Consider the following 25,273-nt stretch of genomic DNA (forward strand, 5'->3'; position numbering starts at 1 on the left):
CTCTCCAGTTATGTTTTAAAATAAATATTTACATCTTTCATTTTCTATTCATTGCTTCCTTAGTCTCATTACAGAAGCATAAAAACTTGTTCTATTAGGTTTTTGTCTTGATGATATTTGCTTTTGATGTCTTGTATCACAGATTACCTTGCTGCACACGGCGTTTTCCTCTTTTGATTAAAAATGAACTTTACTTACCTTTTTTGTCTCTTTCAAATACATCTGCTAGTTAACAGACCTACTCTCCCGTATATTTCTAAAACCTGGCTACCCGCCCTCCTTTTCCATCTGTGATAACACAACCAAGTCAGGTCTGCTTTCTAGAACCCATGGGGTGGATTGAGGTGAGTCAGCAGGGATTCACTAATGCTAAGTCACACTGGACCAACCTGATTGCCTTCTGCAATGAAACTGCTTGGAGGGATAGAGGCAGTAGATATTTTCTACTTTGACTTCACCAAGGTTTTCAGCACTGTCTCCCTCAACATCTTCACAGGCAAATTCAGGAAGTGTGGGTTGAATGAGTGCACGGTGAGGATGACTGAGAACTGGCCGAACCAGGGGGTTGCAGTCAGTGGCACAGGGTGTAGTTGGAGGCCTGTCACGAGTGGTGTCTCCCAAGGTTCAAAACTATGCCCAGTATTTAACTTATTGATCAATGGCTTGGATGGAGGGCGAGAGGTCTCCTCAATAAGTTCCCTGATGACACAAAGCCGGGAGGAGTGGTCAATATCCCAGAAGGTTGGGCAGCCCTTCTGAGGGACCTTGACAGGTGGGAGAGATGAACAGAGAGGAACTGTCTGCAATTCCACAAAGCAAAGGCAAGTCCAAGGACCCTGCCCCTGGAGAAGAATAACCCCATGGATCAGGACAGACAGGGGTCACCTGCTAGAAGGCAGCTCTTTGGAGAAGGACCCGGGGGTCCTGGTAGACAACAAAATGTCCATGGGCCAGTGTGTTCTTGTGGCCAAGACAGCCAGTGGGATCCTGGGGTACATTAGGAACAGCATTGCCAGCTGGTCAAGGAAGGTGATCCTGCCCCTCTACTTAGCCCAGGTGAGGCACATCTGGAGTGCTGGGTCCAGTTCTGGACTGCTCTGTACAAGAGAGAGCTCCTGGAGCTCCATGGAACTCCTGGAAAAGGTCGATGAGAAGGCAACAAAGATGCCAAGGTGACTGGAGCCTCTTTCTTACAAGGACAGGCTGAGGGAGCTGGGCCTGTTCAGCCTCAAGAAGAGACAACTGAAAGGGGTCCTCACCAATGTCTTGAAGATTCTAAAGAGAGGTGCCAAGAAGATGGAGCCAGACTCTTCGCCAAGGAATAGAACAAGACACAACAGGTAGAGACAGATTGCACAGAAAGGTCCACCTGAACACAAGGAAGAATGTTTTTATTGTGCAGGTGACCACATACTGGAATGGGCTACCCACAGAAGTTGTGGAGTCTCCCTCACTAAAAATATTCAAGAGCTGTCTGGACACAATCCTATGCCATGTGCTCTGGGATGACCCTGCTTGACCAGGGAGGTTGGACCAGACAACCCACAGTGTTCTCTCCTAACCTGAGCCATTCTGTGATTAGATTGTTATACCTTAATCTAAATTTATTTTCTCATTGATTTCAGTTTTACATCAGACTCCAGAGTGATAAAAACAAAGTAAAATGCTTCATCATGTCCCTTGCCATCTCACACTCACTCTTTGGCATACTTTTTCTTCTCTTTAACTTTTTCAATCTCTATTTTCCCAAACTAAAACCAATATAGGCTAGAATTTTTACACTTTCCTTGAATCTTAAAATAAATCTAAATTAAATAAATATTTCAGATAAGCAGGAACTATTCCTCAATGTGAGGTCTCTCCATTGCTTCCTAAACATAGATACCCACTTGTGTATATGCTTCATCAGTGCTATCATTCTAATTCCTGCATGTTCGCTCCATAAAACCTTGTTTGACATGGCTTCACTTGGTTTGTCAGTACAACAAATGGAAACATTTCAAACAACTATTATTTCCATTGCTTTGGGACTGATACTCGCTTAGAAGTATGCTTGATTCAGCATAAAGATAAAAAAAAAAGAAAAGCAATAAACTTTAAGATTCTCAGCATAGTAGTGGACATGAATTTGCAAAGAAAGAAACAAACATGAGTAGGGCAAGTTGAATCTTACAACGAGAAAGGAAGTAACAGTTTCACTTGGCTTTTTTCCTGTTTAGATGAAGCAATAATAGAGTGCTTTTGTTCACAGCTTTTCACTGTCAAGAAGAAATTCAAAAAAAGGAGGGGATGAATGAAAGAGCAATATGGATGAACACAAGACTATAGTGTAGACTCAAAAGGAAAACCTTTTAAAAGTATTGCTTGGTTAAGCAACAGCTAAGTGCTAAAGGGTGAAAGATGATGGGAAGGATAACAGTCTAGAAATACATGAGGATTATGAACATCCAGGAGCAAGTGGAATTATTTAAACAGTTTTTAATATGTAGACTATGTAGAATTATAGCCCTTCTAGTTAAAAAAGAGACATAAAAACATGCCAAGCACTTTTCCAAATGCCTGCTCTGCCCATATAATGAGTATAGACTGTGTAAGAAAGACAAGTTAAGTATTTTGCTAATTTATGGCATAACGTTTATACCATGATTATGGAAACTTAAGAAATGACCATCTGCTTTTCCCAGCTGTGTCTGGAAACTTTTCATTGTTACAGGATAACAAGGTAAAATTCACATAATACAGCACCTGCCTTCCTTGTAAGGAAAATGAATTGCCTGATTGCCTAGTCAGCAGGGTAACAATTTGGTACCTCAGTATGAAGTGTTTAAGCAGCTTATCATCCTTACACATGAACAATCCAACTACCAGATTTTCCATATTTTGGAAGCATTTCAAATGAAAAACAACTTTTTGAGTTCAATCCTTCTCACACATACTCCACAGCAACAGAACTGCATGTCTTGTTAAAACTTAAGGTAATGTCTCATGATTTACAGAAACAGGAAAACTAAATGAAACAGTATGACTCTGGCCATGTTTTGTGGAATTCATGCAGAAAAATCTTACATCACCTAGAAAATGACATTAAATTTCTTTCTTCCTACTCAAAGAGGGCCTAAGAATTTTCTGTGTTGTAGGTAGAATATTATGTAAGTGTCCTTTGTTGTTCTTAGCGTATAGCTTTTGACCCACACACAATGTCACAACACACCCTTGGTGGTTGGTGCTATAGGAACATTAGAGTACTATATGAATGGAAGCCACTATTTCTTCCCTCTAAAATGTGGAATATGTTCATATATGTTGCAAATCAATCTTCAGTATTCCTCTTTCACTAACCTACAGAATAAAATATCAGTTAAAAATTCAATTTTGAAATGACCAGATATTTATATTGCAACATTAATACTCTCAAATGGTCTCCAAAGGTGAATAAAACTCATCTGAAGATTTTAAACTAAGTCTTCAGTTACTCTATTAACAGCATAATTTAATAATCAAAACCTATTAAAAAACTTTTTGCCTTCTTCTTGAATGTTTAGAATTAGCTTCTTCTCCCAGGGGAGGACTCTGAAAAAGACAGCTTGAGACCAAGTCAGTAACGCATATTTTGTGTTTCCTGATACATGAGTAATGGCGCATGAACTTCTGTATGCAAAAGAGCTATATCTCTCTTGGCATTCCTATTTATCTGGAAGAAAAAATAAGGCTTATTCTTTGCTATGTTTATGACTAGTACTGTGCTTACTGCCATACTATGTGCTTTACACCTACATAAATAACAATATTACTTTTGCAACAGCACAGGGCTGTAACATCACCAAATATTTTTACACTGACAGAACTGTTAATGGTAGTATTTTTTTTCAAGAACATCTGGAAGAAATAATATTAAATATATTCTTCAACTTTATGAACCTGTTTACTGATTTTGGTGATCAGTATCTGTTGCCAATGAGCTTCTTCATTGGCTAAGTTTACACTTGCCTGGAAAGGTTAAGAGGGTTCCCATTTATACATTGAGCTCAAATGAATTATAGTTAGGTGTTCATAACATTTATTTATATCAAGTGAACAACACCCATGCCTATTTTTAGCTGGCTAATTCTCCTTCTTATAACCTTGAAGTTACAAAAGATTAAGCATTATGACATCCTCAAACTTCTGCTCTTGGTATAGGCTGCTACTCATACCATGACCATGGTTTGAACAGTTGGGACAGAATTAGAGCTCTCCTAGAGCACACACTCCACTGCCTTTTCTAAGAGCTACTTGTCTCTAATTTACATGACAGTAAGTATCTCTTCCAGTGCAAAAGTGACAGAGAAGATGCTAGTAGCATAAGATAGGTAATAGTTATTCTAAAAGAACTGAGCAACTTAGTGTATTAACATCTTTCTTCTCTCAGCAGCTCCACCATTAGCACTTTGCTCAGTTATCTCTTCCAAGGAAACGCATAGTGTTGAGATAATAGGGTAACACTGAAGAGATTTCCAGTACTTATCATCAGTGCATTTATGTAAAAGCCAGCTTATTGCATGCAAAGGAACCATTCCCTGATTTTTTTTTCAGAATCCTTAAATATATTGTCCCAGGTTCTCCCTTTAAGTGGTTAAAGTTAGCACTGAAACATTGACATATGTACACAGGTGCTGTTTTACTAAGTGATTATTGGGGGAAAAAAAAAAGAGGAGCCAGGAAATTAAGAAATGCAGTATACTATTTAAAAACAAATGTGAAGCAAAGAAGAAATTCAGCAGTAGATTTATGGCAAGGCAGTAACAGACCTGGCAGCACTTTTAGATGGTGACACGTGGAAAATACTTAATACATGAAATGAATGCCCAATGAGTCTGCAGACAGACACTTATGGCTAACAGAAGATGTATAAATGAAAAAAGGCAGCATGAAAAAGGTAGTGTGACAGCAGGCTACAAGATGTAACACTATAAAGCATATGCAGTCTGATATTTTGAAAGCAATTGGAAAACATCCTTTATCTTTACTGGTCTGAAAGAAGATGTAGCCTTGTACTAACATAGATATTAAACAGATCTGCACTTAAAAGTTTCAAAAAACTTGTCATCTATAAATACTGGGAAGTAAAGGCAGGAAAGAGCTCTCAATTATATGTTCATAATGTTTTAAAATGTTGCATGAGTCTCATTTTCAGAAAAGAAATATTCTATCTTCATCAAAAACAGCACTAGTGACCCACTGTTCTCAAACTATTTTCAGATGTTGATTAACACTGTAGTTCTCTGAATTCTGTCACTGCTTCTTAGTCTGCTATTAGTTCTTGCCTTATAAGACCACTGCCTCAGAGCAGGGGTTGTGTTTGCTTGTATTTTAGATAGGAAAATAATTCATGAATGGACTTACTTCGTCTTAGAACAATGCAAATACTCACAGTCCCTGATAGCCACGGTTTTACAGTGCTGTATTTCTAACGCCATTAACACAGAACTGTGAGACACGAGGACGGACATAAAACTGGATGTTGGATGACAGCCAATAACAAGAACTAAGGGACCAAGTACAATCTCTGAAGACAAAAAGGAGAAGGAATGTCAGCTGAAGCAGCATCAGCTTGACTGACATCAGAGCTTCAAATCTCATTCTTTCCTGAAGATAAGGTATTTTCTGATAACCAGCCAAGCATACAGGAGCCTCTCATCTACATATAATTGCAAAATTAGCTTTTACTGTTGCTGTTCTATTTTGTCAGAGACTCATAAAGTTTAGTTTTAAATAATGCCCAAAAGACATCCAGAGCAGGGCACTGCAGGTAGAGCCTCTCATTCTGCTAAAATACAGAAATGGTATTACAGGATTACATAAATAGCATGGCTATGCCATTGAACAAAAAATTGCCATGAGGGCTGCCTAATTTACTGATGTTGTCATCACCTTCACTAACCTTCCTCTTCTGTAATGGCACATGTTAAGGATCAATGTTCTATATTATAGAAAGAGATCAAAAAGCTACATGTTCTGGTTCAGTATCCAACCATAAGTCTCTCAACTCTATTATCACTTTTAGTAATGAAATTAAATATAAATTGTCTTTTAGTGCTTGGGCTTGTGAAATTGTCATCACTTTAAATCCCTGGCATAAAAACTTCTCTAGTATCCATTCAGCTATGAGAGAAGAGGACTTCCAGTAAAAAGGGAGAGAAGAAATTACACTGTAGCTCTTCAGGCTGATAAAATCAACCAGGAAAAGGCAGCAGATTTTAGGTTATCCTTTTGGATAATTCTTCCTGTGTGCCCTAATCTCACCACTGTCCCCAGAGACACTTTAGCCCTGCATGATAAAGAGGGAACATTTGGATTGTCAGTCATCTCTCAGTTATTCAGGGTAATCCACATAAATTATAGCATGGAAATAGTACACAAAGCCCACAGTGACTACCCAGTGAAGAAAAGTGTGTGATACTGGGACTGGACAGAACAAGTTGAGACAGTAAAGTCATACATGTGCAGTACAACTGAAGCATCACTTCCCCAAGACCTATTCAATACATAAAGCAAGTAAGCAGGACTTAATTATTTTGTCTGTTCATTTGTTCCACTTGCAGCACTTGTGGTAGGAAAATACTTGACAAGAATGGCTTGTCCCATTTTACTTAAAAGGTCAACTGCTATCAATTTTCATAGCACAGAAAAGCTAAGAGTTCCTGAGATGGATAAATATCAGAAATACAGCAGATTTTCTTTTTCTCTTCTGTAAATGGTCTTCTGGGAGTATATAAAACAACAGTGCTTCAAAGATTATGATAAAAGTAAAGATAACACAAATAGAAAGTGAGGAAAAAAATAAAACAAAGGGGAAGTTTCTTTCTGAGTTATTATGCTGTCCATTTTACTCACAGAGACCACAAAGACACATGAAAAATAGCTGGTCTGAGTTTGGTGTGTTTGAATGGGTTTTATTTTTCAAAACTTCTTTGGGTGGAAAATAAACAAAAATCTGCAGAGCTATGGGTACTCTCAGCCAGGGGCTTACTTGCAGAACAGGCATGAACATGTACCTTGCACAGGATGCTTAGAGAAAAAAAACAACAAACCAGACTGAAGCTGAGCAGAGAGCCTTAGTCCCTCTGGATGCCTCTAGAAGCAGCAGGAGGGTCAGATCCCCCCAGGGAACTGCACCTGACTAATCTCCTTCTTCACTATGTGCAAGTGAGGCAGCCCAGTCCTTTTTACCTATATTTAGCCTTTGTAATATCACCCCATGCCCTCTCCATTTCCCAAAATGCCAGTAATATTCCCACAGTTCAGTCTGAGTTTGACTGAGGGGCCAGCACCTCCACAGTACTCACTGCCTTAAAGTATTTTAGCAAAGACACTTATTATCCAGCTCAGTCAAAATTTGTCAGCCACATCTGAAATTGTTAGGCTATGTTTCTATGAAAAGAGCCCTACTGCTGACTGCATCTGTATGGCCTGAGACAAGGTCACACCACAGATAAATATAGTATGTGAGTAATTCTGTCACCTAATTGAAATATTCACCAGCACCTTTGAAAAACAAAGCATTAATCTAAAACCTCAGTATCCTCTCCTATCCAGCCTCCTTCCCTCCAAAATGAGGAGACTGGAAAAAAACTACCCACTCTCTATGCTAATAATAACATAAACTTGTTATATGGGTGCTTTAAAAACCCATCCTTCCTGTAAGTTCTCTTAAAACTTGTAGAACCTGCAAATCCTCTTAGAGGACAAAGTTTTTTAGGAAAAGCTTAACTTCATTTCTTTTTTCACATGCATCCCATTCTGTACTACTCTAGCAAATAATAATGCAAATATTAGCTTTTATGCACTTTTGTCCAAATTGAATCCAACAGGTTTATTTACCTTAAAACAGTCAGAAGAGGCAGGTGAAATTGTGTTGGAAGGCAATGACTGTGAGATCTAGGAAACTATGGGCTCTTAGTTCACTCATTTAACCTTTTCTTGCTTTTACAATCTAGAAAATGCAGGTTAGGACTTATGCTTTACTTTCTCTTACATTATAAATAAAAAACAACACTCAGGGCATCCTATGAGTTCAAAGCATTATTTTTGAGAATTACCAATGAGCCTTTCAAAGTTACCTACTAATTTATTGGGTTTGTGCTCAGTCAAAAGTCTCTGGGTTTTATTTTCCATCCTTCATATGTAAGTGAGACCTCAAGGGAAGATTTCAATTCAGCAAAAAGCTTGAAATTGTCCTGTAACTATACCTAAATTTAGAGCCATTGGAAAAGGAGAGTTGGTTTGGATCCTAAAGAAAAAAGTGAAGCCAGCTATCAATCAGCATCTCACATGGAGTTCAAAGACCTTTTTCACTTCTTCAGGTTTGTTTGTGGCTTCTTTTGTTTGTTTGGGATTTTTTAAACTTTTTAATGAGAAAAATGAAATTATTACTGGCAGAGATTTTGTGTCGTTATAATGCTTTTGATGAGACTGATACTCTTGCAGCAGAAAACAGATTAAAACAAATAATAATAAAAAAACCCCAACACATAAGACCAAAAAAACCCCCAAACCCTGGATGTCTGATAGTTATGTAACAAAACCAAAAAAGGACCAACAAAATGTTCAAGTTCTACTTTTACTATACCCCTCTTTGCCAATGTGTACCCATGGAAACTTCAATTACAAGACCATATGCAACTTTCAAATATTCAACATGATAGCAGATTCAACAAAATTTTTCCTAATTTTAGGTGTTTATGTTTCAAATCACTTAAAACTGCTCTATACTATTTTTTTTTCCAAATAGATTCCATTACCATAATTTACAAGGAAAATACAGAGTAAGGCATTTTACAAAAACATTACCAAGCAGTAGTAAACATTTTCCAGAAAACAGAAGCCAGCTATGTTTCTAGCTCAATAAGCATCACAGTTAACTGCCTCACCTCCTACATGGCATGTCTGGAGGAGAACAGTGCCTATCCAAACAGTTTAATGCGTTAAACAGTTAAATGCTTCAGCCCTTCAAGTGAACATAACATGTGCTGTGCTGACCGACAGAAAAGAATTGTATATGGTTCAGTCCACAATCTGATTACATGTTAAGCACCTCCCAAGAAGCGCTCGAAATTACATCCAAGATGATTAAAATTCATATCATAGAGAGGAAGGACCTAAATTTTAAAAGAAGAGAATAAAAAAAGGCACCAAACTTCTGTCACCTCTGACTCCTATTAGAGTGAAATTAATGGAACTCCTCCAGAGGTTTCTCCAGAGTCACATGAGAAACAGGTCCTACTGCCTTAATAAAAAAAATACATATGCATTTAGGAAAACGAAAAAACGATATCAAGAAGGAAGGCTGCAGTATAGATGCTCAGGTATAGATGTGAAGCCTTGTTAAACAAACATGAAAACACTGAAAAATTAAGGGAAGGACTTGTTTTACTGAGATGAATAGGAATCCTACTACATTATTTACAAGGAATAGGATTTTACCCAGCATGATCATGTAATTAAAGTGTCAGCAGGCAGACACCCAGGAGGACAGAGCTAGTGCTGAACATGGAATTAACATTGGTATTTCACAACTCTTGAATGATTTGCCATGTAACCCTAACATCCCCCAAATGCTGCCTTCCAACCAGAATTGCCTAGGGCTTTGTAAAATTGAATAGTGGCAAGGAGACAGTATTCCCCATTACAACACCATTTGCTTGAGTGTTTCTGAAGCCTTTTTATCTCACAGCCCTTAAAAGCTGGAGGAAGGTCCCTCCTTCCTGGATGTGCACTAAGATTGGCACCCTGCAAAGCATCCTGAACACAAGGCAGCGCAGGGCTGAAGCAGAGCACTCTGCAGAGTCTGGTTCCTGCTTCCACTTCATTTGATGAGAAAAGTGAGTTATGAGAGCTTTTTGCTTGCTGCAGCTTCCTCACCAAGGGGAAAAAAAAAAAAAAAAGGAAAAAAGGAAAAAAAATCCATCCTTCCTATCCAAATCTCAGTCTCTTCTGTCCCTACCTGCCTGCAAAGAATTTGAATCATGAGTAACAATGTTTTTAAGAGAAGAGGGGGAGGAAGGTGACTGCTGCTCACTTCAGCCGCACTTGTAGTGGTGCTACACATAATATATTAAGACACAGAAAGAAATTCACTTCTTCACCTTTTTGCTCCCCTGTGTGGGAATGTGGCTTCGGTCATGACTGCACCTCAGGAGTCACATAGTGAAAAGCCTCTACAGTGAAAAGGTTAGGAACTGGGCACATCTTATCTTACAAGATGCTCAGCAAGGACTGTGTTTCCAGGAAGATGGGCTTCTTTTTGTAAGTGAAATTTTTTATCTGCTTTTCCTACAAAATGGATTGCTGGTACAAATTCCTGAGCCAACAATTCATACTGCTGATACAAAAGCAGACTGGGCACAGAATGTTTCAGGGGGGAAAAAAAAGGTTGTGTTTTGGAAGATATCTGCTTGTGAATGCTAGGACTCTTGCAAAGGACGGGAAAGAGCAGACTGTGAAGCTAAAAATAACCACATGCATGCAGTTATCATGTACTACAGCACTACCACAGCATTTTTGGCCATAATATAGCAATCGACTGAATATGAGAATTACTACAGATCAAAACTAGTCTTCACTCAAGTACTTCAAGACGCTTCTTTTCAGGAGAGAAATTCAAATTTGCAAGCCACACTTCTTTTTTTATCAGTATGAAAGAATGCCAAATAGGCCATTTCCAGAGCCACAAGAGAAACTCCAACCTGGGGACAAATTTGCATAAAAGACAAACCCACACAGGCAACCAGCAGCTGTGTGGGCTCAGAATGGATTCTGCTACATAAAGTAAAACTTTACCAAAACTTTCAAGACCACTGTAATGTCACCACAAGATGACATTTCTGATTCTAGTACACCTTTCTTAAGGGTTCAATTATGCAAAGTACCAGTCCCAATTCAGAAAAGCACCTAAACACAACGATAGCTGCAATCATGAAAGCAGTTCCCTATTTAACTTGATTATTCCGTTGGCATGATTAAATTCTAAGTGCTTAACTGCATTAACACAAACATCAAGGTTTTGTCTCAGTAGGATGAATTAAGTAAGCTGAAATTCACTGCACTGGTATATTTGAAGCAGTGGATTTCATATTACTTCATCTCTTTTTCTGTAAGCATGCTGTTGTGCCAAAAGCTGTCACTCCCTTGTTTCCTATGCATTTGCTGTATTTTAATGAGAAACTCTATTTATTGATTCTGATATTACCGAGAAAATGGGTTTTCCTTTCAATAAGATGATTATACATAAATGTTACAGAGAAACACAAGAGGGGGCTTTGTTTTGTGGTTTTTTTTTTCCCCTGCATAATTGCTGAAGGCAGCGTATTACCCACTAGCACAAGGCAGTAAATGAGCTAAGTCCCGGATTCACAGCTGTGCTCAGTGTGCTCCATGTGCAGCGGCAGGCGCTCAGAAAGAACCATTTGGGATGCCTTGATGTAAAAGGGCTGGCTCTCTACTGGACCCGTGCCCATCACAGACGAGGTAAAGCCACAAGGCTGTGCTGTGCACAGAGGACAGCGGGGCCCCCAAGGTGACAATCTGCCAGCCAGGCAATGTCAAAGAAAAGCAGTAATGCAGACATGCCCTCCTTTTCACTCATCACACCCACAGACGCCTGATTATTTCTCTCTGGCTTACAGTAGAGCCGAGTTTTAGGGAGCAAACAACATAATACAGAACTTCTTTTCTGGGACTAGCTGTTAACTCTTAAAAAAGATTACTCATTGTTATGTTCCTCTGTTTTAAAACCTAGTATAAGTAATAAATATTTTCTTCCTATCAGTGGTGGCAAAACACTTTCATTACTGTACTCTCTTAAACAAGCAGTAGAGCTCTTAAAGAAAATTGCAACAGGAACCTTGAATTCTTACGAGAATGCAATGTGTTGCTGTTCTGGGCCAACAGAATTGCAATTTTTAGATTGCATCATATAAACACATCAAAAAACAAGCATCTGCACCCTCCAAAGTTTATTTCAATCCCCTACCTTTCCTACATAGAGTGGGTCTGTACCCATGTATTCCTCCAGCACAAAGAACTGATTCCACACCCAGCTGCGTTTGGTTCTCGTCCTCCCTGATTGAAAATAGGGCTTTGACCTGGACCTTGTGATCTCTGCTTGATTCATCCCAGAAAGACATAGGAAAAGAGCTAGTATCTGAAGAAAATGGCAAAACTCCACTTTGCCCAACTTCATCTTTTTTTTTTTTTCTCCTCGGTGAAAGAAAAAACCTTGACCAAAGCAGGCACAATTCCAGTTGTCTCAGTAGCTCTAGCCTCCGGCAGGGTGTCAGCTGGGAGTCCAGAGATAATAATCTGCAGAGTGGCTGATTGGAAGATGTCACCACTGCTGAACAGCCTTCACCAAAGAAACGGTGCAATGGGTACCTATCCAGGAAAAAGACAAGAACTGTTGTCAGAATTTAAATTTTTTTTAGAGAATGCAAATTCTTTGCAGTTTTCACATCATGTATGGAAACTGTTTATTCATTATTTTTCTCCTCATCAACACCAATGAGTTTACATAAATCTCTCTTAGTTTATAGCGAACTTCTTGGATGGCATTACTACTGCTGATACAACTGCGTTTACAGCCATAAAGTTTTCTCCTAAATGTTCTCTTAATATATCAGGGTTTTTTTTTCCAGTATAAATGCTAAAATTGTTCCTCTTTAAAATAATCAAAGTAAGTGTAGTTATTATTTGCAGGCTTTTGGTTTGATATTTTCTCTTCTGCCTGCTATGGTCTGCTTTACTTGCCATTACTATGATATAATTACAAACCAGCTAGAGGCACCAAGTTGTAATAATGGCAGGGATCTATCCTAGATTAACTCTCTCTCATATAACTAAAAAGTAAAATGAAGGAGCATAAGATGAATTGGAACAATTTGATTGATTCTTAGTCACAGTTCACCAGATGCTATGATTGGTTCTGATCTGAACCTGACCTGGTAAAAAGCCTTGAGTCTCCCCACTCAATTTCACTGCATTCCTAAAGCAAATGTCAGGCACTGTAAGAAACATGTTAGACTACTTTATATGTAGTTATAAGTAAGAAATATGTTAGACTATTTATACAGAAATATGCCCAGAAAGATCAGAAGATAATGTCATTTTGTAGTTTCAATGAAACCTTGATTTAATTACAAATGATTTTCCAGAATTAACAAATATAAATCAGTTTTTATTTAAAAATTTTATCATTTCATAACCCATAAGACTTACTAATAAAAAAACCTATTTTTTTAGAAAGAGAAAACTTCAATACTTAAACAAGACTGTTTTCTGCTTTTTATGACTGTGAGCCTCCTCTGCCCATGTAAAAATGTATACTTAGCATAATGTTTTTAAAAGTACAAATTCTGTCAGTCAGAACCAAACATAGCTTCGCCTTTTAGAAGAATCACCAGATAAGCAAAGCTGTCTCCTAAATAGACATCCTCCTTGTCCAAGTGAGCAATAAGGGAGACAAGAAGCATTTATGAAGTGCCAAACATGAAGTGGAAATAAGGATGAAATTAAAATAGATAACGGCATTAATTTGGAGTGAACTGCTGCTACTTAGGAAGCCACAGAAGAAAGAAGATTTCATCCTTTATACTTTTAATTAATCTAAAAAGGCTAGACATTAAATCACATACACATTAAACACTCTGGACTGATTATCATAGTCCTACCCATTACTACTAAAACTGAGTGAAATGTGATATCCACTATCTGTTTTCAATATGTCAGGCTCTTTCAGCTGCAGAACGCCTATGCATTGTGCTGCCAAAGGTACCTAGAGGGCAGAAACATGAAACAAATAAAAAGCTCTTCTGATTACAGACTGTATTTAAAGCCTTTTTATTGTAATCCCTTCTGTGGTACTGCCCTGCACCAGAAAGGCTTTGCTTAGAGGCTGGTGGGATAAACCACAAACCCACTGAGCATGTTTGCTAAGCAGAAGCAATTTAAAGGCTTCCAAATAGGAAAATCCAGTGTCTCCCTACAGGCAAAATGAAAAGAATAGGCAAGCCTTACTTAAAGACCCTAATTTTGAAAACATGATGCTACAATTATAAGACGTCACTTCAACGTGGACCAAATTTCTTGTCACAGCAGGATTAACAAGCAGGTGTCATCCTAGTTAGAGGAGCCTAGTTTGAAATGATTAATCCCAACTAGTCATAACTCAGTTTTGATCTGGCCCTTTGGGTAAATCATGACCATATGACAGTAATTACTGAGAGGGCTGCCAATGAGTGTTAAGGAAGTAGCTGTGCTTTCCCTGTGATATGCTCATTTCCTACTGCTCTGTTCTGCTACGGTAAGTGTTGTTTGTAGTAGAGGCTGTTTATGCATCCTTGATTCCCCTCTCTGTGTCTAAGTTACATCATGTTAAAGACATCTGATATTGATAAACTGTCAGTTTATTTCAAAGAGGCAGCAGATTGTTATTTAACAGAGATAAAAATACAAAATGGATTTTCTTAAGAAATGTCAGTAAAACATTTACAATATGTTAGAGTCTTTTCACTAAGCAATTTGAAATGTCTTGTTCTTGCTCAAAACAGGCATTTCAAACCTAGAATTGCTCTAACCTTTATCTCGAACAGTGTTCTCTTATATCCTTTCTTTTACACCTGCAGGAAAGTATGAAAGCCACCATATGGAGTGCCATGGTCCCCAGCCACACTCCACAGCACAGAACTGAAAAACGCACCCAAAATACCAACTGAAAAACAGTCCATATGCTAGACAGCACAATCTGATGAAAAGCAGAATACTCACACCTCCTAGAAAAAAAAACATTGTTGTGGTTTACTCATTCTCAAATACTTTCACCACACAGACTCCAAAATTCCATTATTTTTATTCAGCTGTGTGGCAGCACTTTCTGCTCTGAAACACTCTTCCCTCCTTTTTTTCTTTTCTTCAGGATAAGTCTTCCTATTCCTCTTAAAGCCCTTTTTTTAAAGGTTTTTATTTATAGTTCTTCCAGCACACTGCCTTTTATATCTGATATCTCCAAAAGCAGAAGTCTCTTTATATTTAAAAATAATTTCCGTTTTGGGAAGACTTCTTTATTAAATTGCATTTCATTACCTTTCTTACTGAGATGGATGGATGGATGGATGGATGGATGGATGGATAGATAGATAGATAGATAGATAGATAGATAGATAGATAGATAGATAGATGATAGATAATTTTATAGAGATTTTTTGTGTTAATTTTGTCCAAGCATAACTAGCACTTCAATATCACCTGTTCTATGATGTATATAAGTATCAAGTCCACAAGACCACGTAAGCAACGTCACAGCATTCATAAAATTGAAAACTAAGAGATACTGTTGGTGTTTTTTTCTTCATTAAGTCACAGCTCGAGATTTCAGGGATGCACTTGCAGCAGTGGATAAAACTAAAACTGACAGTGACAGAGGGTATTCAGTGCTCTGATTCCAGTGTCTTCACTGTCATCTGTGTTTACTGACTTGAGTGTGATGGCAAAACTGACCTGCAACCACTTTGTACTTTTTGTTTAAAGATGCTCTTTTAGGAAACACTATCTCTTTCTGCACAAACAAGATTCAGAATATAAAAAACTGAGAAATATTTACACTTTTGATAGCATAAGTACCCTAGAATAAAAGTGTACCTTTACATCTTGTTTCTGATCTCCCAAATGCTACTGCCCTCCCCAAATAGGGGTAAACCAAATCATATCTCCTCATTCACACTTTCCAACCTAAAAGTGACTTAGGCCTTTAAAAATAAAATTTTCTGCTAGTGTATTTAAAGCATTAAGCTCTAGTGTCCTCAAGTGTTTTTGTCCTCAAGCTTGTTTTCCCCATTTGCTTTATATTTAGTCCTGGCAATAACAAATATGAAAAATACAAAGTAATAGAACTGGTGTGTAATTTGGAGAGTATGTTATGTGATCTGGACAGTGCAGGTAGCATGTCTCAACTAAGCAGTAAGATGCTGCCCAAGTGAACAGCTGTAAGAATCAAAAAAACCCACAAAACCCAAAAATCTAAACAAAAAAATCGTTTATGTTCTTAAATAGCTGGCTGATATATAAAACCTCAGACTGAAGAATACACATTTGAAAAAACATAATAACCTTTTCATTCAATATACATCATAAACCTTACATTTTCTCCCATCTGCTGTAAAAAATTAAACTATATTTAAGCCACAGTCTACTGGTATACACTGTTAAACTGAAAAATGTTACTACTCTATATTCCCAAAACAATCTGCTAATGTCAAAAAGACACTATTATGCACTGTCTCCAAGGGCCAATCTTGATTTGTTGAAAACATTCACATCATGAATAAGATCCTCAACTTAAAGGAAAAGTCCCCCTCACTGCAAGCAATTAAGGGTAATTTACACCCACTGAAAATCTCTCTGAATATTTTGCTTCACTCCATAATTTCTAAAACAACTCAGCAAGTCTAGCGTTCGTTGTTTGTGTGTCACAATAAGCACCAGCAGATAAGGACAAGTTTTCAGTCTCAGAGATATCATCATGGAAGCCCTCCTTCCCCACATCTGAGATTTCCCCAGCCCTGTAGGGCAATTTGCTGATGCTCTTGAGATCATCTTTGCACCACCTAACCTTTGCAGCCAAAATGCAAATTCCTGCAGACTTCTGCTCGCACATTGCTACCAGTGTCACAGTGCCAGCTTAATCTATGAACCATATCATTTTCCTGTCAACCTCTTCAACCCAACTGAGGATTTTGTCCTTCAGCATATTTTGTCCTCAAGTGTTTCTAACGTGTAAAATGCTTCAGGAAGAAGTGGAAATCCAAACCCTTTTCCATTACTAAACTCCACCAGTCTGGATTGCATTACTCTAGTTTGAAATCTCTGTCAGCAATGCATTGGAGTTGTAACTGAAGAGTTTACCAGTCCTATTTTATTTCCTTTTCTTCCCTCGTCCTCCCCCCTGCCCCATTATTGTCCTTTCATCAAATTTCTTCAATTTTTGATACCATTGCAAACTTTACTAAGGTCCAAAATATGGACCTCACTGACTAAGCAGCCACCACCTGCTAATAAATCTTGCATTAGTGTGGTCAACAATGCATAGTTAACCCATGGGGTTTTTTGTTTTTTCTCTACTTTAGTCATACAGTAAAATCAGAGCCAGGGTGTTGAAATAATTCCAAGGGTGACTGTTGCCACTGGATCTTGAACCATGATCCCTTAAGCAAAGTAGAACCAGCAGGTGAGCCCCCTGACAGCTGGACTGCCCTCACTGAAATATTTATGTGTTGACATTCAATTTTACAATGTCCATTGGACAGAGTGTTACAGTTAGTGGCAGAGAAAATTCCCCTTTGTTACAAGTCTGCAGCTCCTCCATGTCACACATCCTAAATATTACAGGAGACTCCTCCACAGGCACATGAACAGGAATGTGATCCTTGAGACAAAAAGGTTTTGAGAAGATAACATGTCTAATTATGGTGTAAATTGCAATGTCTGGTTATGACTTTTTTCAGAGAAAGAAAAAAAGAAAAGGAGGGTGCCTTGGAGCAAGCGAGGTGGGGACCCTGTGATGAAATGAAGCTCTGCAAGTCAAGGCAGTCTGATGAAACCTATTAACTCCCTGTGCCAGATGACATTACAACTACAGACCACAACCTCCTGCCGCTAACTGGCCTAAATATTCACATGGGAGATCTGTAAATGTAGTGCACATCCTGCAGTCTGCCTCTGGTTATCAAGCAAAAAACTATCACTGCCCCAAACATATGGCACTGTTACACTAAACTGGCTCCAATACCCTCTGACTCAGGTGAAAGGACCCGATGAGACGATAGAAAAACACGAGGAACACTGCAGTAAATTATATGGCTTTAAAAAATATCATAAATAAAACCAGGCAACAGCTTTTGGTCTTTTACACTGCTCTGCAGTTGATCATAAGATTGCACGTGTCTAGAGTGCTAAATTATTTGGGTTCTTGGTAAGTTTGTTTTCTTCCCCATGCAAAATTAGCAGAAGAAAGATCTTTTTTTCTTATATAATTTTCTCCATGTGAAAGGGTTTTATTGGTTTTTCACCTTGCATTTGAAAGATCTATGGTGCTGGGAAGGATTATGCTAATTTGATCAGTTATTGAAAAGAAGCACCAGCAGTATTTGTGGATCTGGGACCAATCAAGGCAAATATTTAAATTTCCACAAGCTCAATTTTTGCAGCCTCATTTCAGCTGAAGAACGTCACATAATACCTAGGGATGACTTTCTTGCAGAACTGCTGAATTCCCAGAGGAGGCACTCCTGCATTACTGCTTAGAGTTAAGCCTGGTTTGACAGGAAGAACTGAAGTAACCATCTATTTTATGCACCCTTCCTCAGATAGAATTTAATGATTTTTATAGCCATGAGAAAACAATACCCAGTAGTAGCATGAAAGCGTACATGAAAAAAAAATGTGTGCGATAAACTAAAGGAAAAGGAATGGCTCAAGAAAGGCCTTCATTGAAGAACCGCTGAACACATCAGATACTGAAGTCAATAGACTGAAAACACTCACAAAAACTTACTAGACATCACTAGGACTGACTCCCAAGCAGTATCTTCATCTGTAAACCAGTTGAAGTTTGAAATATTTTCTATTTTCATCACACATGGGAGTCAATTTGTGAGTTGAATCCCTTTGAGAAAAGGCTTAGCCAGGTTTATAGCAAAGTAGGAATTTAAGTTGGAATAGAACAATATAAGGTCTTGGATTAGTAATGATTTTCTTCAGTCAAGTCTCTGACTGCTGAAGAAACACAGAAAAATGTGGGAACGTGTCCGTACACACAGTCATACATGAAAAGGACAGGCGAAAATCTATGTGGATATTATATCCATTCTTCTCATCAGAAAATTCACAGTTAATCTTGTGCTGTACAAATGCTTTACAATTACACTCTTACATGAAAACATAAGAATATTTTGCTACTAAATCAATAGCAAATAATCAATAGTGCCTTGCTATTTAAATCAATGAAAGTAGACTTAGGAGAGTTGTGAGGCTGTCATCTGACTTTTAACACTATTCTAATGACCCACATCAGCCTTTAATTACAGTAAAGTCTCCCATTATAAGGGTGAAATGTTTCTTGATTAAAATTGTAATCTTTAATGGCTTTTTGCAAGAAAATCAGCTATATTACTGATGTTTGTATTTTCACTCACATTAACTGACACACATTTCTAACATGCAGTGGTAACTCAGATTATTACCTTTGATATATTTCTAATATTCCTGGTAGTTTTAAACCTTTATTGAGTACTCAAACCCTAGATATTGCACATACTTAATATTAAAAGCTGTCAGAGCTAGGCCCTCCCTTACTGTGGATTTTACTGCAATTGTTTTTTGAATTTTACTTAGCCTTTCTTCATGACCCTAAAATAAATGTGTGTCTAGATGTCTAGATTAGATCCCCTGGTAGTTGCAGACTGAAAAGCTATAAAATTGTGTAAAAAGACTTAAAAATAATAGCACATTTGGTCCCTGGATAGTTCTTTTGGGTTTGTTAAGTGGGTTTTGTGTTCTTTTTTTTCTCCAAAGGTGGTAACACACCCGTTGCACTGAACTAGATCTAATGAGGCACAATCGTACCATTCCCAAATATCCTCACTTCGCTTTTGCATTGTTAAAACTGATACAATACTGCTGAGAATAAAATCAGCATCACTTTATAGCTGATCTTTATCTCTTGACCTGTTGTACCTTCAGAAGCTACAGGGTAAGCAAACTTAATTTAGTTATGCAACTTTCATGCTGCTGCCCATCTGAACAGCTCTGCACCTGGGGTTGTGTAGACCCACCTTTCTCAGAAACAAAGTACATAGCTTTCACCAGTAACAATTCCCTGCAAACTCAAATAATGCAACACAGAAACAATTAGTAGATATAATAAAGATAGAGAAGTAAAGTCACGCATCAACGCCAAGGAGAGACTGCTTCAGAAACAGGCATGCTCAAGAGTTTGGCTCTTTTATGCATTTATTTATTTGTCCTGGAAAAGCAATTTATTTTCTGCAAAGCTGCACAAACACCTATGTTTTAGCTGAAAAATTGCAAGTCAGTATGTCTTGTTAGAGAGACTATGAAGTATACTCTGCCCTTTCAAGTCTCTGGTTTGACTTGAGCAAGTTATCTATCAGAACATAAGGTTTTATCCTTGCAAGGGGAAAAGATTAAAGTATCAGCATTTCAGTTCCCAGAACCAGAGCACATAACAATTATCCATCTCCTAGCCTTTCCCACATCCCAGGGAAGGCACCGTTTGTAGAATCTTGGCTCACCTGAACTACTTCACCTTTTGAAAGCAGTATAAAGGCTAAACCATATCTCAAAAAGGGTTATTTTTTGCCTCCATTAGCAACTAGAAGTCTGAGGATCCAGATGACAAACCTCTTGCTACTGGTGTACACAGCCTATTGTAGGAGAGCAGGACATGTCCGTGTGTGGATATGTGGATGGATTGGGGGACAGGGCGGAGGGGGAAGGGTCAGCATCAGCCAAGCACTGCAGAGCTAGCCTTACCAGCTGAATACTAATCAAAGAAACAGCTCCCATAATTTCAACATTTGCAAACTCTAGAACATCTTTGACATAGAAGGACAAAAGCTCTGGGAAATAACTCAGGAAATTTCATTGTCTCTATAATATTTTGCACTGTAGCATCACTGCCAGACTTGGAGCCCAAGCAAGACACCCGCTTTGGCTTGGCAGAAAGGACTGAGACAGTCAGGACTTAGGGTTGCCTATATTTTGCAGAAGTCTGTGGTCCTCCCTTCCCCCATCCCACGTCCCCGCTTGTCTGTGAGACTTCTCCAAAGAGTCAAGAGTGATGCTATTGTTCTCTTATTTCTCAGAAGGTGCACACGCACCTACAGTCCCAGTGCTCTCACTTTCCACGGTTTGCCCACCACACCTGGTTCTGGGCGCTCCCGCGGCCGGTCCCGGCCGCCCCCAGCCCCGGGAACGCCAAACTTACGGCCGTGGCCGCGCCGCCCCCGGCGGCTCCGCAGAGCCGCGGCTCCGCTCCGGGCAGGAGCCGCTCCGGGGCGAGCGGGTGCGGAGGAACAGCGCACAGTCCTTTCCTGCAACTGCTCCGACCGCCCTCTGCCTACACGGGAGGGGAACGGAAAGGGGAAGGGAGGCAAGGAAAGGCACAGGTGCAGCCGACACTTACCTGCTCCCCCTTTCCCTCGGCTGCCCAGCGTGGTGAGTATTTTAATTCCAAGGGCTGGCGGTGCCTCCGCGGCGAAGTGCTGGCGGGATGCTCCCAAGAACGGGGGGGCGGGCGGCGGGCGGCGGGGCGCCCACCGAGCATGGGGGCTGCGCGCCCGCCCGCGCACTCGCCCGCACCCGCGGAGACGGGAATGGGAGCGCTGCCGCTGCCGCTGCTCCGCTCCTCCTCCTCCTCCACGGCACAGCGCGGCACTGCACAGGCAGCCGCTGGGCACACGATGGGAGAAGTGGGTGCCGGTGCCAAGCCCAGCTTCGACTGGGTGCGGATCGTGGCTGCGGGAGGAGGAGGAAGAAGAGGGAGGGAAGGAGCGGGGAGGGAGGGAGAAATCAGAGGAGGTGGGGATGCTGCTCTGGGCAGGGGATATCACGGCTCGGTGGCTGGAGCCGGCTGCCAGCTCCGTCCGAGGGCGCGCGGAGGCGGCACAGGGACTCTTTGTACCTCCCGAAGACCCAGCGGTGGCTATTGAAGCGGGATCCAGGGAGCAAGCAGCCTGCCCGGCCCCACTACCCCCCCAACCCCCGCCTCTTCTCCTCCTCCTCCTCCTTGACAGGATATACAGATGGAGTCCTTTGGATAAAAATCAGGAGCCGGGCTAGGGGGTGGGGCGGGAACCAATCTCTCTCCCTATTTGCATTTGAAACAGGGAGTTGAGGGAGAGACTTCAAGATTTTTTTTTTTTTTTTTTTTTTTTTTTTACTTCTCCCCCCCCCCTCCACAACCCACCACGCAATTTGTCCTACAAGCTTCGACTGAGCTTTCGAGGCGTGAAGACAAAGTCGCAAAACTAAACCGAACTTGCGGAGTCCCTGCTTTAAGCCTTTGCCCTTTCAGTCTGCCGCTTGTGAAACCCACGCTCCCTGCCCCGGCCCGTCCTCCTGCCCGGCGTGGGGCAGCCGCGGGGCCGCGCCGGGGTCCCCGTCCCTCTCCTGGTCCCCGGGCAGAGCACGGAGCCACCACCGATCTGCTCGGGGCACTTAAAACCTCGCAGCCCTGCTGCCCTCTGTCTCCCTAGAGCTGCTGTCACGCCTCCCTGGCTGCTGTTTATACCCGGGGTGGCGGTGAGCAGGGAGAAGAGGATTAAAAAAAGTAAAAAAAAATACGTTGAATAACTGAACCGGGTGCTTTCCCAGAATAAAGGGTGGAGAGAGCGGAGTGTGCGCACCGGCAGCAGGAGAAGGCTCGGTGTCACGCTGGGGCTGGTGCCCGGCAGCGCCCACGCGGAGCCCCGCAACCCCGGAGCTGCTCGGGGCAGCCGCTCTGGGAAATGAGTACCTGCTTTGTTCGGACGCGGTCCGGCTGGGAAAGCGGCAGCACAAACTTTCTGCCTCCTTCCAGCACTGCTGAAGCCGTTTGGGTCTGCAGAACGAAACAGATCTACAACTGAAACGTGATCAGCCAGGAGTCAGCACGCCTCCTAGGAAAAAAAAAAAATGCAGAGGTTCCAAATGTTGGCAGAGCTGCTGAACTGACATTTTTCACGGACAAAAATATTTTTAACATATACTGTTTTTAGAACAATGGACTGTACCAAGGGCAGCTGTAAGAGATGCACCTTGGCCAATGACTTTTGGTTTATATTTACCAGAAAAGCATTTTACCAGAAAAGCATTTTCAACATGATATAAACAAGCTAATCACGTGAATATATAATTACTTTTCATTCCTACTATACATTATGCTATGAAGTGTGCTGTTAACACTAATAAAATAATGTGCGGATAAAGTCACTTCAATAAGAAAAAAGCAGCAACAAAACAATTGGTTTGGATCACAAAGATTTTTTAAAAATAATTCTAATTTCTGAATTAGTTTATAGTCTTTGAATACACAATTACAGCATGCATAACTCTTTTAATAAATGTAATATGTAACTGCTATTTCTTGTCTTTAAGCTTCACTTTCAGATGTGATTTCCAATGTCACCCTTCTAATCAGAGGGAGGCAATTCAACATGGCATTTGTGAACTGAAGAAGTGGTTTAAAGAGAGCAACTAGAAGCAATCTACATTCTCCAAGTTGTGGAGTGTCTGAGTGCATGGTTCCAACTTAATAAGATGTATTCAGGCAAGAAAATCCTGAAACATGATTGCACACAGTTGCTTAAGACTGTAATTAAGGATTCGCCTTTCCTTTGTTCTTCTTCCCCCAATCCGTAATTCATCTTTTACAAGTTAATCAAAATAAGACTCTCTGCACTGATCCTTAGAGGACAAGGTTCAAGGACAGATTATCTTTTTTCTATCATGAAATATCATAAATACCTCTGCTTTATCTTCTTTCAAATTCATTCAGAGATGCAATCATGAAAATTTATCTTTTTACCACTTAATTCAGTAGCTATGAGTTCAATGATGAAAACAGAACAGTTAAAAACAGAGAAAAAAAATCTTTGTTTGCAAATAGGATGGCATAAAAAAAGAATCTACAAGAGGTCCTGATCTTCATAAACTTCAGCAAATATCCTCAAACTTTTTTTTTGCTCTTCAGGTTCAAAATAGGGACTAAGTAGTTTTACAGTCACTTAAAATCATTATAAAGGAAGGACTCTTTCTTATTAATTTTGATTCTGATCCAGATATTACTAATGGAAAAATAGAATAGTCAATTATCACCCAATTAAAAAGCTTTCATGTGTAGCTTCACAGAGTATTTCATGACTTTCTTCCTAACAGACCTCTCAAGGATGTGCTTTATGTTCCAAAAATCTAGTCCGTCAAGCAAAACCTTTCATTAAACTGTGTGTTAGTGAAAACATCTGAACTTATTTTTACACTGTTGAAAATAGGATAGATATTTTTGTCTTATTATTTTTCTAAATGCTTATGTTGTCATATCAAAATAAAATGTATGAAACCCTTTGACTTTCATGGGAGTAAAACAGTGACTCCAAGCAAAATATGTGACTAAGCAGACCAATTTAATTTCATTGCACAGGCAGAATAAAATATAAAGAAGTAATTATTCTTAGTCACTTTTGGCAATCTACCATTTTTAGTAACATAAGCAAATGTATATTTTTTAATACATTTTGTTCTTGACTGTCTTGATTGTGGGTTTTTGCCAATGACTCAGTCCATTCCAAAGCATTGAATGGATCATTTTGGCAGGAATCCACACCTACAGCACTGTTGCATTTCTTTCTAATATGTTGCATAGTGTGTTTACCCATCCTGAGACATATATGTGTAGCACTTCCAGAGGAAAGTCTACAGAACAAACCTTGGACCATGCGAGACTGTGTCTTAGGTAGGTGCTGTAAAGAGTAACTGCAGGCATCAAAACACATTGATACTGGCACCTTTCCCATCTTTTCACTTCTAGAGCTATCATGCCTCTTGGCATTACAAGTCACGTTGCTGTTTTGTGGAGTGGATCCATAGGCAGATTTAGGACCACGAAACCTGAAACCGCATGTCCTGAAGCATGCTCTTAAATACTTCTTAGACAGTGAGAGCTTTGGTGGCCTCTGCTTATGGAGGATGTGGACCAGAAACGCAAAACAAATTTGTTTAGTGGTTGTATTCAGTCCCCTGAGCCTCTGACTGTCTCTCTATATTAACATTTCTATCTGTACACTCATTATACACATTCTGAAAAAGAGCAGTGTCAGGTAACTGCTACCTGGGTCCTGGTAATTCACTGTGTGGGAAGAAGCAAGTTCCATTATGCACTTAGCAATAGCTTGTAGAGTTCCATCAATATGAAAATGTAGTACGCTAAGATGCAAAATGTTAACTTTTCTTTTTCTTAAAAATTTATGTGGATATTGGTCTTTCATAAAGCAAGCAGGAGAGTTTGCAGATTAGTATCTTTTTCTATAAATAGCAGAAGGCAAAAAAACAAAGCCTATTGAAATTGAAGACACTCACAGCCTTTGACAAGATATTTAACAGAAGGATGTCTCTGTCTTTCTGTGTCCTCACAGGTTTATTTTCCTATTTAAAGTTTGACATTTTTGAGACAATTACAATGTTGTCTATA

At 39.7% G+C, this 25,273-nt stretch overlaps 1 protein-coding gene across 2 annotated transcripts in view; it reads right to left on the reverse strand.

The window, feature by feature from the left end:
• The window catches only part of LOC118700776 (cadherin-7), an 88,547-nt gene extending 66,514 nt beyond the window's left edge, over nt 1-22,033 (reverse strand). The window contains exons 1-3 of one of the 2 annotated variants that reach the window (XM_036405366.1): nt 22,016-22,033; nt 21,233-21,564; nt 12,011-12,411 (exon numbers count right to left, since the gene is read on the reverse strand). In XM_036405366.1, the coding sequence (XP_036261259.1) occupies nt 12,011-12,220 (210 nt within the window). In that variant the 5' untranslated portion in view covers nt 12,221-12,411; nt 21,233-21,564; nt 22,016-22,033. Of the gene's footprint in view, nt 1-12,010; nt 12,412-21,232; nt 21,755-22,015 lie in introns of those variants that run through there. The other variant, XM_054514864.1, reaches the window with a different exon arrangement.
• Between the last annotated feature and the right edge of the window lie 3,240 nt (nt 22,034-25,273).

Source organism: Molothrus ater, chromosome 1, assembly GCF_012460135.2.
Source record: "Molothrus ater isolate BHLD 08-10-18 breed brown headed cowbird chromosome 1, BPBGC_Mater_1.1, whole genome shotgun sequence".
NCBI classification, from domain to species: domain Eukaryota; kingdom Metazoa; phylum Chordata; class Aves; order Passeriformes; family Icteridae; genus Molothrus; species Molothrus ater.